Source organism: Gobio gobio, assembly GCF_949357685.1.
Source record: "Gobio gobio genome assembly, chromosome: 5".
Classification (NCBI taxonomy): domain Eukaryota; kingdom Metazoa; phylum Chordata; class Actinopteri; order Cypriniformes; family Gobionidae; genus Gobio; species Gobio gobio.
Window position 1 is genome coordinate 24094950 of NC_137101.1, and position 18438 is coordinate 24113387.

At 41.9% G+C, this 18438-nt stretch overlaps 1 protein-coding gene across 1 annotated transcript in view; it reads left to right on the forward strand.

The window, feature by feature from the left end:
- The window catches only part of LOC307127208 (thyrotropin-releasing hormone-degrading ectoenzyme-like), a 167864-nt gene that overhangs the window by 58958 nt on the left and 90468 nt on the right, over positions 1–18438 (forward strand). Inside the window, exon 4 of the mRNA XM_079818320.1 lies at positions 13832–13986. Within this exon, the coding sequence (XP_079674446.1) occupies positions 13832–13986 (155 nt within the window). The remainder of the gene's footprint in view (positions 1–13831; positions 13987–18438) is intronic.

Sequence of the window (18438 nt, forward strand, 5' to 3'; positions counted from 1 at the left end):
GCCATTTCAGGGCGCTGCACTAGCAGTGCAGAGTACATCAGAGGCCAGTCTCGAGAGGCTGGTACACTTACTAGATTTACTAGTGGGAGAATCTGCCAGAAATATCTTAGTGGGTCCTAAAGATTATATATTTGTTGGCTCTAGTTAGGTCTCGTGCCAAAGAAGGATGGAGGGCTGTGCCCTAATCTAGATCTGTGTGTTCTATATATTAGGATGCTTACACTCATACATCGTGTCTAAATCAGGTCCAAGGACTGGTTTGTCACGATAGATCTGCTTATGTCATGTTTCTATCCTTCTCGCAGCACAGGAAGTACCTGAGGTTCGCTTTCAGGAGAGAAGCGCACCAATTTCGGGTGCTTCCCTCTGGTCTTGCACTTTCACCCCGCATGTTCACGAAGATTGTGGACGCGGCGTTAGTCTCCGTGTGTATGCAGGGGATCTGCATTTTTAATTTTCGGCGACTGGCACTGTCAGCTCGCCTGACGGTCCGACATTGAGATGTCGTTCGCATGCATTTTGGAGGTTAGGGCTGAGGCTCTCATCCAAGAAGAGCATTCTTTCTCCAGTTCAGAGAATAACGTATTTAAAGGGGTGAAGCTGGACCAGCCGCTCACTGTCAACAGTTCAGAGACTGTTAGGTCTGATGGTAGCAGCGTTCAGTGCTGTGGCCTGTTGCACATGAGACTGTTACAGTGGTGGCTCAAGACCAAGGGTTCTTCCCCGAGGGGAAACTTTTTCACATGATCAAGGCTATGCGGCAGGGTCTCCGCACCTTGGTCATGAGGAAGGATCCTTGGTTTCTGGCCCAGGGCCCGTTACTGGGGACACCATGTCAGTTAATATCTCTGATCATGGATGCCTCCCTTACGGGCTGGCGGGCAACCATGAGTGGTCGCTCAGCGCAGGGCTTATGGCAGACAGGACCGGGGTTTCCCAGAGGGGAAGTCCTTTTCGTGTGATCAAGGCTATGCGGCGGGGTCTCCACACCTTGGTCATGTGGAAGGATCCTTGGTTCCTGGCCCAAGGCCCGTTACTGGGGGCACCATGTCAGCGAGTATCTCTGACCACGGATGCCTCCCTTACGGGTTGGGGGGCGACCATGAGTGGTTGCTTGGCCTAGGGCTTATGGCAGGAACACCATCATTCGTGGTACATAAATTGTCTAGAAACGCTGGCAGTGTTTCAGGCTCTGAAGCACTTCCTGCCATATCTCAGGGGCCATCATGTGCTTGTTTGCAAAGACAACACATCGGTGGTCTCTTACATCAACCATCAGGGGGGTCTGAGGTCTCACCAATTATACAAGTTGGCACGCCTTATTCTCCTCTGGTCCCAGGGTAAACTGCTCTCAGTGAGGGCTATGTACATTCCTGGGCGGTTGAATGTGGAAGCAGACATCCTGTCGAGGAAGGGGCCGAGGCCCGGGGTGTGGAGACTCCACACCAAGGTGGTGGAGCTCCTTTGGGAGAGATTTGGCAGGGCTCTATTGGACCTGTTCGCCACTCACAAGATTTCTCATTGTCGTCTGTGGTTCTCCCTAGCACCTCCAGCTCCTTTCGGACTGGATGCTATGGTACAGGAGTGGCCGAGGCTGCCCCTGCACGCATGTCCCCTGATTGCTCTGCTTCCTGGAGTTCTAGAGAGAGTGCGCCGGGACTGGGCCAGTCTACTGCTAGTAGCCCCGTTTTGGCCGGGCTGAGTATGGTTCTCGGACATCGTGTCTCTCCTCGACGGCTCTCCCCTGGAGATTCCGCTCAGAAGATAGCCAGGGCATTTACCTTATTCTGATGACTTGCGCTGAATGGAATTGGACAGTTTTGCATAATCTGGGCAGTAGCTATCAAACAGGCCTCCAAATTAGTCATGGTGGACCGACATTTTGATTTAACCCTCTCGAGTCGGCCGTCGCGCCGGCGTGATTGGCTTGCTTTTTTTCTTATCAGTGCCAAAGAGACTCAAATAACTCTGTCGTTTTTTATCATTCAGGCAAGTGTTATACATCATTATAATCTGTTAAGTTTCTATTTTTTTTTGTGTACAGTCACAATAAAAACAAATTGTTGTGCTTTTTGCTAAATAAAGAAATCAAACATGATGCGCAATCTGCAGCCTCTCTGTCAAAGACGTTCATTCAGATAGTCTTCAGAAAATGACTAACTAACTAACTAAGCAAAAACTCACTTCCTTTTGATTTCCCCCTCAGCTATTTTTACTTATCTAGTAAATTAATCTTGATTTAAGAATTTTAAATATTTGGACTGGAAACAAGAAAAAATACCAAATAAGAAGAGCATTTTTGTGCAGTGTAGTCAAATCTTTTGATTATTTAAAATATAATAGGCCTTTGTTGACTACATTCCAAATAAAATAAACTACTAACAAATATATATTTCCTTTGCTCTGTTGCTCTCTGTCACAGGCCTACCTGAAGCTCATTCATTATGCAGCTCATTAATGCTGGCTATTATGTCCTTTGTTATCTCAGGTGCTATCTCATCATTATTTATTAGATATCACGCCTCCTTGCATACTGGCTTTGTGAAGAAAAACTGTCTTACAAATTTTAAATCAGTGCATTGTTTTATGTGAATGAGTAGGCTTAATGATTCTCACATCAGTATAAAGAAAAAAACTCTATGGAAATACAAGATGGAGTCAAAAGTCTTTTGAACACATATCTATTGTGTGTTTTGAGACCTTAATTTTAAAACAAAGTTTTTTGTTTTTTCAAAAACCGTGCATAAACACGGTTTCTCTCAAAAATACAAGCATGTACATACATGTTGCTCACATATTATGGTAGTCCAGTTTGTGCTGAATACAGTGTAATTACACTTTTGCCATTAATGTGTTTATAAGCAACTGAAAAAAACACAAATGTAAGAGCATGTCAAAACTTCTAAAGGGCCCCAAAAGAGCTCAGACTCCAGAGGGTTAATGTAAGAAAAGGCACATTTGATATAATATAACATAATTCTGATATTAGGATATTTCTGCAAGAAATTTCAAATACTGTCCATAAGATTTCTTCATTCACCTGAATGTCAGTCTGCAGTGTTAAAATCTCCTTCTCCAATGCTGATGGGTTCATCTGAAATAGCTGTCTGAGGCCAGGGAGTCAATCTCATCTCCAAATGGAAAGCACATGAATGTAGCGATTGGCTCAAGTAAAGCAAAGTCAAAGTCTGACCTAACCTTTTCAATTCGATCAATGTAGCGTTCACTGTCAAGTTGTGCAAGCTCCTTTCCTTGCTTATGGAGTTCAGATGCTACATTTGGGAAGCTTCTGTAAGACCACTGAATTAGTTCCAATGTAGGTAACGGTAGCGGATCAAAGGTCGCTCGGCATTCTGTGTTTTCAGCTGGGTAGAATGGATTATTTTCCAATTCATCTTTATCTGACTCCATTTTATCATAATCTCGAATTTAGGTTATAATGCAAATTGGTTATTTGGTCATTTAATAGTTAGTCACACATTTAATCATTCTGTTTAACCCTTTGTTGCAATTATACCGTTCCGTAATCTACTAGATATAGTTAATAATTACAGAGTAATCCAGAATAGATAAAAAAATTAACAATTTATTAACAGTCAGGTAAATGTATAATGCCAATTACATAATCAATTCAAAGATAATCCATACATAACATCAAATACTCTGTAGCAAAGAATAAGATATTGATACCTGACTTCTGAATATTACTTAATGCAGAGCGTCTATAGACATTCTGCGTTATGGGCCGAACTCATTACAGCATCGATCCCTGAACCTTTTGTCACCACTTCCTTATATTGCTCAGACCAAGACAGAAATCTCTTTCAAATGGAAACACATGTTAACAATGGTAATTTACATTTAATCACTGTCCCATATGACCTGTATTGACGAGACCAAATGGCTCCAAAAGCCACACCCACCCAGTAAAATATCTCTAAGCTCTAAATACTCTTATTATCTTCTTGTGTACTTGATGAGATTTTTGTACCAGTCGCAGACATTTCAAACGATATCAAACACAATACTGTATTGTGAGAACTTACATTTAAATCATACAGATTTTGGGTGAATTCTAGGTGATCTCAGCATGAAAGTGAAATAGGATGGGGGGAAATTCAAATGAAAGGAAAGACATGTAGATTAAGGCCATTCTCATTTGATTCATTCAGTTTGACGTTGTCTGTAAAAAGTGTTCTCTCAGTGAGTAATTGTCCTCCACCAGACATCTTGGCATTATGCAAGCTTTCCCAATCTTTCATTTCCTAATTCGAGCTGTAGCTTAGATGTGAGTAACTTTTGTTTGAAATGTTTTTGTTTCATTAACTGAGCTTGTCATGTTGACTACCATCTCTTTATCTTGCAGCTGATTCAGCACGTTAGTCAGGTCAGACAAAAAAAAAGCCACATTTAAAGCCATTGCTCATCCTCAAGTAGTTTGTATTATGTATTCTTTGTACATAGGAGAAACTCCTTTATCTCAGGCAATCTTTCCAAGAAATTTGCCCCTGCTTAACCATCTGACATCTGCACATAGTGCTTATTGATGTATAATACATTGATAATTAAGAAAGTTGGGAAATGTGTTTTGGTCCTTGCACTTGGCATTGAATCTGTTTGTTAGCAACATGCCCCCGTGACTGCCTTGGCTTTCAGGCCTGGGCGAGTAAAAAGGGACTGTTGACCAATTAATTGAGATTTCTGTTATTTCACCTTCATTCAAAGCTCGCTACTTGCAGGAAAATCATTGTCATAGTTTCTGAAAAAGTGTCCGAAAATGTCTCTCCACGTTTCCTTTCCTTGGAATAGTTATACTTGTTTGGCAGATAGGACAAAGGCTTTTAGAAATGGACATAGTAAAAAACAAAAGTCTGAACAAATGTTCAGTTTTTGGCTTTTTGCTTGGTATCACACTCATTTTAGACGGTTGGGATTCAATTTAGGCTAATGGTCTGTGGATGAAGGTAGTTTGTGTAAGCGATTAAATATTAATCATATTATATAATTATTAATATATAATATTATTATTATAATATTAATATAATATTAAATATTAAATAGCTTCGCAATTCCGCGCTCTGTTCTCCCTTGGAAGGCGCAAAATAGGTTACCTATAGGTAACCTTAACTATAGTTGTCATATCAACTGAATAAACAAAAAACTTGCCTGGTCAAAGTCAGACAGAAGCCAAAACGAGAAGGAAGGACATATCTATATATTTTTTTATTTATATATTTAAGAAAATTATATTTAAATTGTGTGCAATCTACCAGCATTGCCTTTGCGATCAACTGGTAGATTGCGAGATGCTGATACACACATGTGTTTAAGATTTAATAAGGATATTTATGGCTATATAGTGCAGTAAATCTAAAAGATCCTCGCTACCATGATGATCCTCACTGAATGTGTCTGTACTGCAGCTGCTAGTTCAGATGAAGTAAATTGGGGTAAACAAAATATGTGTATTTTCAGTGCATCGAGGGTGAATAAGCAAGTTGCTATTAATGAACAGCCCTCAACCCCTCACACACAGTACTAGCATCAAAAGAACTAACATTGCTCATGTTTATGGACTACTTCAAACACAGATGCCTTGATGGTCATTAAGTGCACTAATCTAATGAAGAAACTTCATTAAGCCTTTTCAGTGGTTTGGGATTCAGCCTTTCTTCCTCTCAGAGCTCTGTTTCCTCTGAGACAAATACAGTGTAATTGTGGAATTATTAATGGTGTCATAATTACTTCAGGCGACGTGTACAATAACTACAGTATGGAAATGTCTTCGCCCGAGGGGAGAGCTGCACTCTAGATTCAAGGTGATATTTGTTAATAAGGTGTTGTGTGAACATTATGTCAAATATGGCTGCAATTTCTGCACGTCAACTGTTATTAAAATTATTGAGGATAGATAGATGGATGGATGGATGGATGGATGGATGGATGGATGGATAGATGTTTTTCCAGGCGCTGTGCCCTGATCTATATAACTATATACTATGGCTACACTCACCTAAAGGATTATTAGGATCACCATACTAATACTGTGTTTGACCCCCTTTCGCCTTCAGAACTGCCTTAATTCTACGTGGCATTGATTCAACAAGGTGCTGAAAGCATTCTTTAGAAATGTTGGCCCTTATTGGTAGGATAGCATCTTGCGGTTGATGGAGATTTGTAGGATGCACATCCAGGGCACGAAGCTCCCGTTCCACCACATCCCAAAGATGCTCTATTGGGTTGAGATCTGGTGACTGGGGGGCCATTTTAGTACAGTGAACTCATTGTCATGTTCAAGAAACCAATTTTAAATGATTTGAGCTTTGTGACATGGTGCATTATCCTGATGGAAGTAGCCATCAGAGGATGGGTACATGCAAATTGTAGCCTCTTTTTCCTATTTGTAGTGGAGATGAGTGGTACCCGGTGGGGTCTTCTGCTGTTGTAGCTCATCCGCCTCAAGGTTGTGCGTGTTGTGGCTTCACAAATGCTTTGCTGCATACCTCGGTTGTAACGAGTGGTTATTTCAGTCAAAGTTGCTCTTCTATCAGCTTGAATCAGTCAGCCCATTCTCCTCTGACCTCTAGCATCAACAAGGCATTTTCGCCCTCAGGACTGCCGGATACTGGATGTTTTTCCCTTTTCACACCATTCTTTGTAAACCCTAGAAATGGTTGTGCATGAAAATCCCAGTAACTGAGCAGATTGTGAAATACTCAGACCGGCCCGTCTGGCACCAACAACCATGCCACGCTCAAAATTTGTCTTGACCAGGACCACACCCCTAAATGCATTGAAACAACTGCCATGTGATTGGTTGATTAGATAATTGCATTAATGAGAAATTGAACAGGTGTTCCTAATAATCCTTTAGGTGAGTGTATCTTTATACATATCAACTACAGGTCATCCACCTGCTTATAATGAAAGCAGTGAAAGAAAGTAACTCTCCACTTTCCCAAAAAATAAAAATAATGTGGAGATACCAGGGTCCTATGATGGTATCAGGTGGTAATATTGTTTTACAAAATGATTACTAGGAGACAACATTCTGCTATTTTGTTTGGAAATATTTTCGATAATATAGCAAAAACAGACAAGGTTACAGGCAATATTGTGTCTACAATGTAAGTTTCTCAATATTAACTTCATGTTTTCTGAACTTGGTTAAAAGCAATCACACATTGTGCTGTTTTTCTGAATTTTATTATTCGGTAAACAAACAACAATTGTTACTGTGGTATTTAAATGTACCATTGTGTTACAAAAGGTCTAATATACCAGTATGTATAATGACTACTTACAAGTTATAGTTAGCTATAGTTATAGTAAGCTAATTAACCCCTAGGAGTCTGAGCTGTTTTGGGGCCCTTTAGAAGTTTTGACATGCTCTGACATTTGTGTTTTTTTCAGTTGCTTATAAACACATTAATGGCAAAAGTGTAATTACACCGTATTCAGCACAAACTGGGCTAATATGTGAGCAACATGTACTGTATGTACATGCTTGTATTTTTGAGAGAAAAATGTTTATGCATGGTTTTTGAAAAAACAAAAAAACTAAATTTAAATTAAGGCCTCAAAACACACAATAGATATGCGTCCACAAGACTTTTAGCACTGATAAGAAATAAAGCGAGTCGATTGCGCCGGTGTGACCGCAGACTCGAGGGGGTTAACATTCGTGTCCCTTTTTACCTCAATATCCTTTTGTTTCATTACAAAAAGTACTGATAATGTAGACTATTTGATAAGGGTTATTATTACTTACTGGTTCTGGGCCTTGAGGTGTCTAGACGGGGGTATTCTGGTATAGACCCTTTTCACAGACTGTGATGACGCGTTTTAGTGGTCATCAATATCGTAAATCCTGCAAAGTTTTTTTTATTTTCATTTTTTTTTTATGTATGTACATTTATAACACTAATACTTTGTTTTATATTACTTTTGCATCAAATTACAAAAAAACAAGTTGCCACTGCTGTGAGGGTGTTTCTAATACAGCGTCAATGGGAGTGATGGTAAAAAATTAACATCTTTCTCTCGTTTCACTGCCGTTATCAATCTCACTCTATTTTTTCTCTCTTTTTGAAAGTTGTGAAATCCCTTTTGTGGAGTTTTTCATTTGCTATTTGAGCAAATGGGGACACAAAAAATATATTTAATGTATACTCTCATTCACCGCTATAAAAGTTAACCCAACTATGACGACTTCCGCTCTGAGAAACCCGGAAATGTGAAAAGGGTCTATTGGGTTCAGGATTTGCATCTTGAAAGTCCTGATGGAAGGTGGTTGGGTTGAAGTACATCTCTGATTACCATGATACGTTTGTCTCTCTCCTCAGTCGTGTAATTTCCGTTCGAGTCTGCATAAAAGCCCAATTAAAAGAGCATCAAGTCTCTCGCCCATAAAGAACATTAAAAATGCCCAATTAAACCGGCACTGTCGGATTCTGTTTTACTTTCTGAAGTCATTTATTAGAGCAGCTCTTTCAGTCTCTCACCTTTGCTTTGCATTGCTGTTTTCATTGTTCCGCTTGCGCTCCATCATCTCTGTTTAAAAGTGAAATATTAATCGTGTGTGAACGTACAGCCCAAATGGGGTCTCATCATTATCAGTGAAGCGTTTGAAAGCTGTTCACTTTTAACACGACTTTTTTCCCCGCCTCATCCCTGCAGTTGTATCTGTCATCATGATGATTGCAGCTTCCCTCCAAAACTCTGCAGCTGCTTTCATTCAGCCGAATCATAAAACATGCAAATAAGGCAAACACACATACTAGCCCGGCGGATAATCATGTTACAGCTTTCAACAGTTCCTCTTCCTCTGTGGCTGATTATAAGACGTGGATTTAACAGCGCCAGAGGTTTAACCGTTTCTCATTGGCATATGAATCGTTCCTGAGACGGGCTGATAGAGGTAGAGGCGTTTAAAACAGCTGATTCACTGTCTGCTGTTTCACTGATACACTGACTTGAGTAAATGAGCTATTTTTAAATATGTTTGGGGAGAAATATGATTATAGAGCTGCGTATCTTGCTTTGCTGTGTCTGCTTTTGGTTGACAAGTCCCCCCCAAAAATTGGAAATGGCCAAATTGTCCGCCCCCAATATATGACATTTCTTAATGTTGTTCTCCACCGCTCTGTTTGTTGTTTGTTTTAGGCTGATCTGCCTCAGCGGTATAACAGCGGCGTCAATGTCAAAATGATGTCCAATCAGCTCAAAGTAGGCGGGGCTTAATGTTCACTGAAGACGAGTATAAATTCCATAGCGACGTTTTTAGTTTTTACAGTGAAAGAGTGGATTCATGATAAGATATACTATTAAGTGAAGCAAACTACTCAACTTATTAAATGTAATTTCGCCATTTTGAATTGAAAACTATCATTTAAATTATCTCATTCATAACTGAATGTAACGAGACAAGAAAGGTTTTATGTATTTATTATTTTTACATTTTTGACATATTAGACATACAAACAAGAGTTAATGTGTGCATGTTTTACTTGGATTACTTTACAAATATATAGGCTATAATTAGACTAGGAACTTATAATTATTATATTTTTTAGACATTATTAGATCATTAATTAATATTATAAATAATGTTATTTAGATTTTGTGTTAAGATTATAAATAATGTTATTTAGATTTTGTGTTAAGATTATAAATGTTTTATTATTAGAATGTTATAAAAAGTTATTTAAGAAAGTTATTTAAGAATGAAGATAAGTAATGTTATTCAATAATTTATCATTCGGCTGCATAATAATCCTGTCATATACAATTTCTGACATAAAAAAAAAAGAGTTTACAATAAGAGTTAATTTAGATAAAAATGGGACAAACACTTACATATAGTAATTTAAGTAAATTAATTAAAGATTAAAAATTCATCCCATCCAGTAACAGCTGCAGAATTGTCTAAAAAGTGATAAATGGTTTTAGACAGAATGACTGCTTAAGGCACACAGACATATCCTGAGAGAGTTCTTTAAAAATGTATAACATAATCAACTGTAAAATAATATAAAAATATGTTCTGTTGCAAGTTCACATAGGCCTGCATCACAAGAATAAATGATATTTTCATATATTATATATCAATATATTAAAATAGAAAACAGTTATTTTAAACTATAATATTGTTTTACAATATTACTGTTTTTACTGTATTTTTGTTGGTACAAGATGGCGCCGCCGTGCTCGGTCGCCGTTCAGGTCGCTCCGCTAAGACTTTGCTTTTATTTATTATTCTACTCTCTTTTACTCTCTATTTTTTCCAACGGATCATCTGCTTTGATCTGTTACGACAGCAAAACACTTCTGGAAATTGGTTACCGCTACACTGACCTGTTTCAGGACACTTTCTCCAATCTTCCATCTGAGATTCGCCGGGACGCCGAGTTGAACAATGGCCACTCGAGTCGACGGCGAAGATTCAAAAAACACCGCGGGAAACGCGCTGGGATCCGCAACAGACTGAGAAAAAGAGCATTCAGTCCTCCTCTCCCGAGCATTTTGCTCGCAAATGTCCAATCCTTGGAGAATAAGATGGACGATCTTAGAGCCAGGATAAGTTTTCAACGGGACATGAGAGACTGCAACATCTATTGTCTGTCCGAAACATGGCTCACGCCAGCGGTCCCGGATACAGCCGTGACGCCGTCCGAGAACTTCTCTGTTTTTCGGATGGACAGAACAGCCGAGGCCGGGAAATCTAAAGGCGGTGGAGTGTGTTTCATGATAAACAAGAAATGGTGCGATCCTAGGAACATCTCCATTCTTTCGCGATCCTGCTCGCCTCACTTGGAACATTTAACTATCATTTGCCGGCCTTTCTACCTGCCGAGGGAGTTTTCCTCGGTCATCGCTACTGCCGTTTATATTCCACCACAAGCAGACACGGGGCTGGCTTTATCTGCCCTCCATGATGTGACCAGCGGCTTCATAAACAAACACCCCGACGCTGCTTTCATCGTCGCGGGTGATTTTAACAAAGCAAACCTAAAGAAAGTATTGCCAAACTTTCACCAGCATGTCTCCTGTCCCACACGAGGAGCAAACACACTGGATCATTGCTACTCTCCGTTTAAGAACGCCTACAAAGCTCGTTCACAGCCAGCTTTTGGCAAATCGGACCATGCCGCCATTTTCCTCACACCGGAATATAAACAAAGGCTCGTTCAAGAGCCCCCGGTGAGGAGGGAAGTCAAACGCTGGTCATCCCATTCAGAGATCACGCTACAGGCAGCTCTTGATGACGTCGACTGGGACATGTTCCGCGCGAGTTCTGAAGACGTCAGCGAGTTCACAGAAGTGGCGCTCTGCTTTATCAACACACTGACAGAGCAAGCCACACAAACAATAACTATAACGTCCTTCCCTAATCAGAAACCGTGGGTGGACAGTTCAATCCGCACTGCAGTTAACACGCGCACTATCGCGTACAATGCTGGTCTCCAAACGGGGGATATGAGGGAGTACAAAGCTTCATGTTACGCCCTCCGGCGCGCCGTTAAAGCCGCAAAACTCCGCTATAAAGACCGAGTGGAATCTCATTTCCAACTCAACGACTCCCGGCGGATGTGGCAGGGACTGAGAACCATCTGTGCTTTTGGAACTAAATCCTCTGCAGAGGTGAGAGCTGATCCGTTACTGGTGAACGAGTTAAACTCTTTCTACGCTCGCTTTGATGGTAATCGCGGCAGCGCGACTCCGGCGAGTGACGCGTCAGAGAGAGTCCCTCAGAGCAGCAACGGTCACGTGATCTCTGTCTCGGAGGACGAGGTTCGGAGGGCACTCAAACGTGTGGATGTCAGGAAAGCTGCTGGGCCGGATGGTATTTCAGGTCGTGTTCTGCGCTCCTGTGCTGATCAGCTCGCAGGGCTCTTTACATCCATATTCAACGAGTCCCTTGCTACATCTGTTGTCCCCACCTCCTTCAAACGATCCTCCATCATCCCTGTACCTAAGATCAGTAAACCCTCTTGCCTAAATGACTATCGTCCAGTGGCTCTCACATCTTTAGTCATGAAGGTCTTTGAGAGACTCATTAAAAACAACATTTGCTCCTCCATTCCTGACACTTTGGACCCTCTTCAGTTTGCCTATCGTCCCAATAGATCGACTGAAGATGCCATTTCTCACGTCCTTCACTCCTGCCTCACTCACATCGACAGCAAAAGTGGGAACTATGTCAGGCTGCTATTTATTGACTATAGCTCAGCCTTTAACACCATAGTTCCCATTAAGCTAACACACAAACTCCTGGATCTAGGCCTGAATTCTTCTCTCTGCCTCTGGATTGAAGATTTCCTCACTGGCAGACCCCAGGCGGTGAGAGTAGGCCAGTTCACCTCCACCTCCATCACCCTGAGTGTTGGAGCTCCACAGGGCTGTGTGCTGAGTCCCCTGCTCTACTCTCTCTACACCCATGACTGTTTGTCCACACACAGCTCCACCTCTATCATCAAGTTTGCTGATGATACTGTTGTCCTGGGTCTCATCTCCAACAACAATGAGACGGCATACTTGGACGAAGTGGAGCAACTGACATCATGGTGCCAGGACAACTGTCTCTCTCTGAATGTTAACAAGACCAAAGAACTGATTGTGGACTTCAGGAAGAGACAGCATCGGTCATACTCCCCTCTCATGATCAGCGGGACACCGGTAGAGAGAGTGAGCAGCTTCAAATACCTGGGTGTGAACATCTCCGAGGATCTGACCTGGACTACACACATCCAGACACAGGTGAAAAAAGCCAGGCAAAGACTGTACCACCTGCGCCAGCTGAGGAAATTCAGGGTTTCACCAGCCATCCTGAAAACTTTCTATCGAGGGGCGATAGAAAGTGTCCTGACTCAGTGCATCACAGCGTGGTACGGGAACAGCACCAGTCACGACTGCAAAGCCCTGCAAAGAGTGGTGCGCTTATCCGAGCGCATCTCAGGCTCAGCTCTCCCGTCTCTGCAGGACATCTTCACCAAACGCTGCAGAGGTAGAGCTACTAAAATCATCAGAGACATTAATCACCCTGCAAACTCTCACTTCACCCTGCTGCCATCTGGTAAGCGCTTCCGTAGCCTGATGGCAAAGACTGAAAGACTCAGGAGGGGTTTCTTCCCCCAGGCCATCAGACTCCTGAACTCAGTCACGTGACTCACTTCACCCCCGCACACACATAAACATCCAGTCTTTTAACATTAACATCCACATACTGCAATTGCACTGCACTTTACGTCCCTATTGTTACTGCGTAACAACCTGTAATAAACCTTGCACATTATACTTCTTTATATATACATATTATATATTTTATGTTAACCACTTATTTTTAAGTCTACAGTTTATCTCACTTATCATATCCACATATTTTTTATATTTTTATTTTTATCTTATTTCCTATTTTTATCTTAACTTGATTTATTTATAATTCTACTTATGTTAATACTTTTTATTCTAATTTTATTCTATTTCTATTTAATTTCTTGTAACTGTTATTTGCACTGTCCATGGAGCGGACCTGTTTACATTTCACTGCCAGTTGTATATTGTGTATATAACTGTGTATGTGACAAATAAAACTCTTGAATCTTGAATCTTGAATCTTGATCAAATAAATGCATCCTTGGTGAGCATAAGAGACTTCTTTCAAAAGCATCCCAACATTTGAACTATTCCAAACTTTTGACCGGTAGTGTATGTTTAGTGTGTGAACAAAAATGCACATTCTCTGCATTGTTTAAAATTCTCTGCATTCTCTAAATTGTTTCACAATCCTGTTTTCTCGTCATTGAGCTTGGATCTTCCTCACTGTGTGCAGATCTCCTGGCAGTGCCGAAGCATCCGTATGCAGCCATGGAGAACTGGGGCCTGAGTGTGTTTGTGGAGCAGAAGATCTTGTTGGATCCTGACGTCTCCTCCTTCTCCTATCAGATGGAGCTCACCATGGTGGTGGTGCACGAGATCTGCCATCAGGTAAAACACACTTACTGTAGTAACATGAACATATGATCTGCTTTGTGGTTTCACCGTCACAGTCAAACTTGCTGGTTTGAAGTCAATACTATATATATTATAATAATGATATAAAGCAGTGGTAACAATATTAGATGTGTTAATAATAAATCATAATGGACTAATTTAGTCCAATAATATCAGCAGTCAGGGTCAGTTTTCTGACGTCTGGTGTTGTTCATTTCATGACTTTCAAAGTGCTGCAACTCCATTTGAGATGCACAACTTCAATCAGGCCTGAAAATTATTCTGTTTGAGGTGTCTCATCCGCTCCTGTTCCAGCAGTGATTCAGATCATGATTCAGAAATTTTCTTTTTTTAAAACATGATACATTTCCTGTTTAACCATCACACAGTAATAGCTCTCCTGCTTGACTCAGCATGTCCCGTCAATGCTGTTTATTGTCCTCTTTGAAACAAAGCATCTGTCACTAATAGAAAAAAATGATTCAGTGGGGTTCTATATGGAACCCTAGAAACTTAGGGCCAGATTTACAAACAGCTTGCACAAGCGCAAACCCTCTTTTGCTGTTAAAAAACTACTGTCAGGATTTACTAAAGACACGCAGTGATAAATTAGCGCTGAAAAGGTGTGGACAGTTATTTGTAGGAGTTTCCCTTTCAGGCGCAAAATTTATGGGAGGAGAGTATTTAAATGAATCTTGTGAGGTGATCTACAAAGGTTTCCGCTCGTCAATTTACTGGTGTTTGCACCATTATTGTCACGATCAAAACAGGAAAGACTAGTGCGAGGACTCAAGTGCAGGGAATGGATTATTTTTATTAAACAAATAAACATAATACAAAAACAAATCAAAACCACGAGGGGGAAATAATCAAACATGAAATAACAAAAGACCAACTTGGAACAGAACACCAGGAACATGAAAGACAACGCAACATTGACAACGTACCAGCACCGGACAGAAAACAGAAGGAGATTAAATAGGAGACAAACAAGGCAGGTAACGAGGACCACAGGTGGGGCAAATTAATCACTAATTAGATGACAAGGAGGGTGGGGTCAAGACTGCAGACAGGAGCACATGGACCAAAATAAAAAATAAAAAACCCGAGTGCTCAATGAGACAGGACAGACATGTGACATAACCCCCTCCCTACCAGGCCAGGGCGGAGCGGGAGGGACAGACCAGTGGGGGACGGGAGGGACAGACCCAGGCGGCACGGGACAGGAGGGACAGACAAGGGAGGAACAGAGAAAACAAAAAAGTTCAGGAGGCCAGGGCGGCCCACAGAGTTCAGGCGGCCAGGGCGGGCCACAGGGTTCAGGCGGCCAGGGCGGGCCACAGGGTTCAGGCGGCCAGGGCGGGCCACAGGGTTCAGGCGGCCAGGGCGGGCCACAGGGTTCAGGCGGCCAGGGCCGGCCAGGGCCGGCCACAGGGTTCAGGCGGCCAGGGCGGGCCACAGGGTTCAGGCGGCCAGGGCGGCGCGGGCAAAGGTAGGAGCCTGGGTGGCACATCCGGCACAGCAGCGACCACCAGAACTGTATCCACCGGAATGGAGACCACCGGAACACGATCCACCACCAGAACTGGGACCACCGGAACACGATCCACCACCAGAACTGGGACCACCGGAATTGGGACTACCAGAACTGGGACCACCGGAACACGATCCGCCGGAACTGGGACCACTGGAACACGATCCACCGGAACTAAGACCCCCGGAACTGGGACCACCGGAACACGATCCACCGTAACACGATCCACCGGAACAACCTCTGGAGCTTTGGAGAAAGCCCTGTGCTCCTCCCAAGCACGCAGGACTGCCACCACGTAACATCCCATCACAGCCCTCCAGGCCGTGTCCGGACTCGGGACCACCAGAGCAGGGACAACCGGAACAGGGACCACCGGAACAGGGTCCACCGGAACAGGGTCCACCGGAGCAGGGACCACCGGAGCAGGGACCACCGGAGCAGGGACCACCGGAACGGAGTCCACCGGAGCAGGGACCACCGGAACCACCAGCACTGGGTCCACCGGAGCTGGGACCACCAGGACTGGCACGGAGGGAGCCCTTCGCCTCCTCCTTCGTTTAGGAACAGAGCCCACCAGAACAGGGACCACCAGAACTGGGACCCTTCCTTTCTTGCGGTGGTATAGATAGTTCGAAAATTTCCAAAAGTTCAAGTGGCTCACCAACTCCATCTCCCACTGTGGAAGAGGGTAATCCAAGCAGAGATTAAAAATGTCCTTGAGGTCCACATCAAGGCAATTAAGCCTCTCTGCCCTCTCCCAGAACCTCTGGGTAAATTCCCGTATGTCCATTCCCCTTTGGCGGAGAGTACTCAAACTACGAGGATGGACTGGGCTTCCACTCATCCTGCTGAGTCCTCTAATGGCTGGTACGTTCTGTCACGATCAAAACAGGAAAGACTGGTGCGAGGACTCAAGTGCAGGGAATGGATTATTTATTAAACAAATAAACATAATACAAAAACAAACCAAACCCACGAGGGGGAAATAATCAAACATGAAATAACAAAAGACCAACTTGGAACAGAACACCAGGAACACGGGAACATGAAAGACAACGCAACATTGACAAAGTACCATCACCGGACAGAAAACAGAAGGAGATTAAATAGGAGACAAACAAGGCAGGTAACGAGGACCACAGGTGGGGCAAATTAATCACTAATTAGATGACAAGGAGGGTGGGGTCAAGACTGCAGACAGGAGCACATGGACCAAAATAACAAAACACCACCAGTGCTCAATCAGTACGTTTACATGGACAACAATACTCCGATATTAATCTGATTAAGACCATACTCTGATTAAGAAACTACCATGTAAACAGCGATTTCTAATTACCTTAATCCGGTTAAAGCCATACTCGAATTAAACAAAAATCGAATTAAGACATGTGGAGTATGCCTATTTTAGTCGCATTATCCAAGTGCATTGTAGACATGTACACACCTTAATCTAACTATTAACGTCGTGTATGAGTTTTCGCCGCATTTTGTGACAGGACACACACACCAGGCACACACACCAGGCAAGTGCAGAGGGGAGGGCTTTGGGGGCTCGTATCAAAAGTATATAAAGTGCCCCTCTAAACAATCATCAATAATATTGTGACAAATAAAACAGAATTTGGATTATAATTAATATAACCGCGCGTACAAAACAGTAACAATACGCTCAAATTCCCGTTTATCTTTTACGTATCTTTCAGTCTGAAATGTCGTTGCCATGACGTGTTGCTATGGTGCGTGACTGCGTGTCTTGCTTGACTGCTCACTCGGACATGGCCTCCTCTATATTTTTTTTCTTTGTGTTGTAATAATTCTGCTCATTGTAAAAGTAAAATACAATACGTTTGTATCTGTAATCCCAGATTCATAATTGTCTGCTTACAACAGCGGTCGGGAACCTCTAGGCTCGTGAGCCATATGGCCATTCAGTGAGCGCTTGTGGCTCGATGGCAGAAAAAAACAATCCAAACAATCACGATTTTGAAACCTTAATTTTCATCATTAATCAAAGCTATTATTCGAAATGTTGGCTGTCAAGAAGGAGGCAAGATGGGCAGTGTCTCTTAAAAAAAACTGAAAGACACAATATATACAAAAAATAAAATATATATATATATATATATATATATATATATATATATATATATATATATATATATATATATATATATATATATATATATAATTACATTAAAAAGTATAAAAGTCACTCGTTTTTATAAAGTCACACTGTCCAACAGCGACACCCGCAGGTAAAGTTGCAGCGGGTTGCCTTAGCCCATTGATTTGAACAGACCTACGAAAGTCGCGCTATGATTGGACGCCGGACAGCGTAGCGTGGCATGGGTACGTAATGACGTACTATTAATCGAGCTATGTTCTGTAACATGTAAAATGGGAACATGAACGTAATATTCTAAAAGCAACTCATGTAAACGCCTTAATCAGATTATTGTCTTATTCAGAGTAAGGTCAATAATTAGATTACTGCTGTCCATGTAAACGTAGTCAGTGAGACAGGACAGACATGTGACAATTATTTACTGCCTCAAAAAGTGTGTCTTAAACCAGAAGCTAACTGATAAATAGCGCTGGTCATTATGCAAATGATCCTGCTGCGTCTGTGTTCATTCATTTGTGCGTCGTCAGTAGATCACGTGCAGAACTGTCCAATCCCATCAGCGCTTTTATGGTATTGCGCTCTCAGCCTAATTTGCCCTGTTTAGTAAATCTGGCCCTTAATTTTAAAGAATGCTTTATGCCAAATAGGTTCTATATAAGGAGAAATGTCTTAAATGATTGCAGAAAGTTCATGTTAAACATGTTGTTTCATTAAATGTAATAAAAAAAAAAATTCAAACTAAAGAAATAAATTCAAACTAAATCCATTACATGATCAGATGATG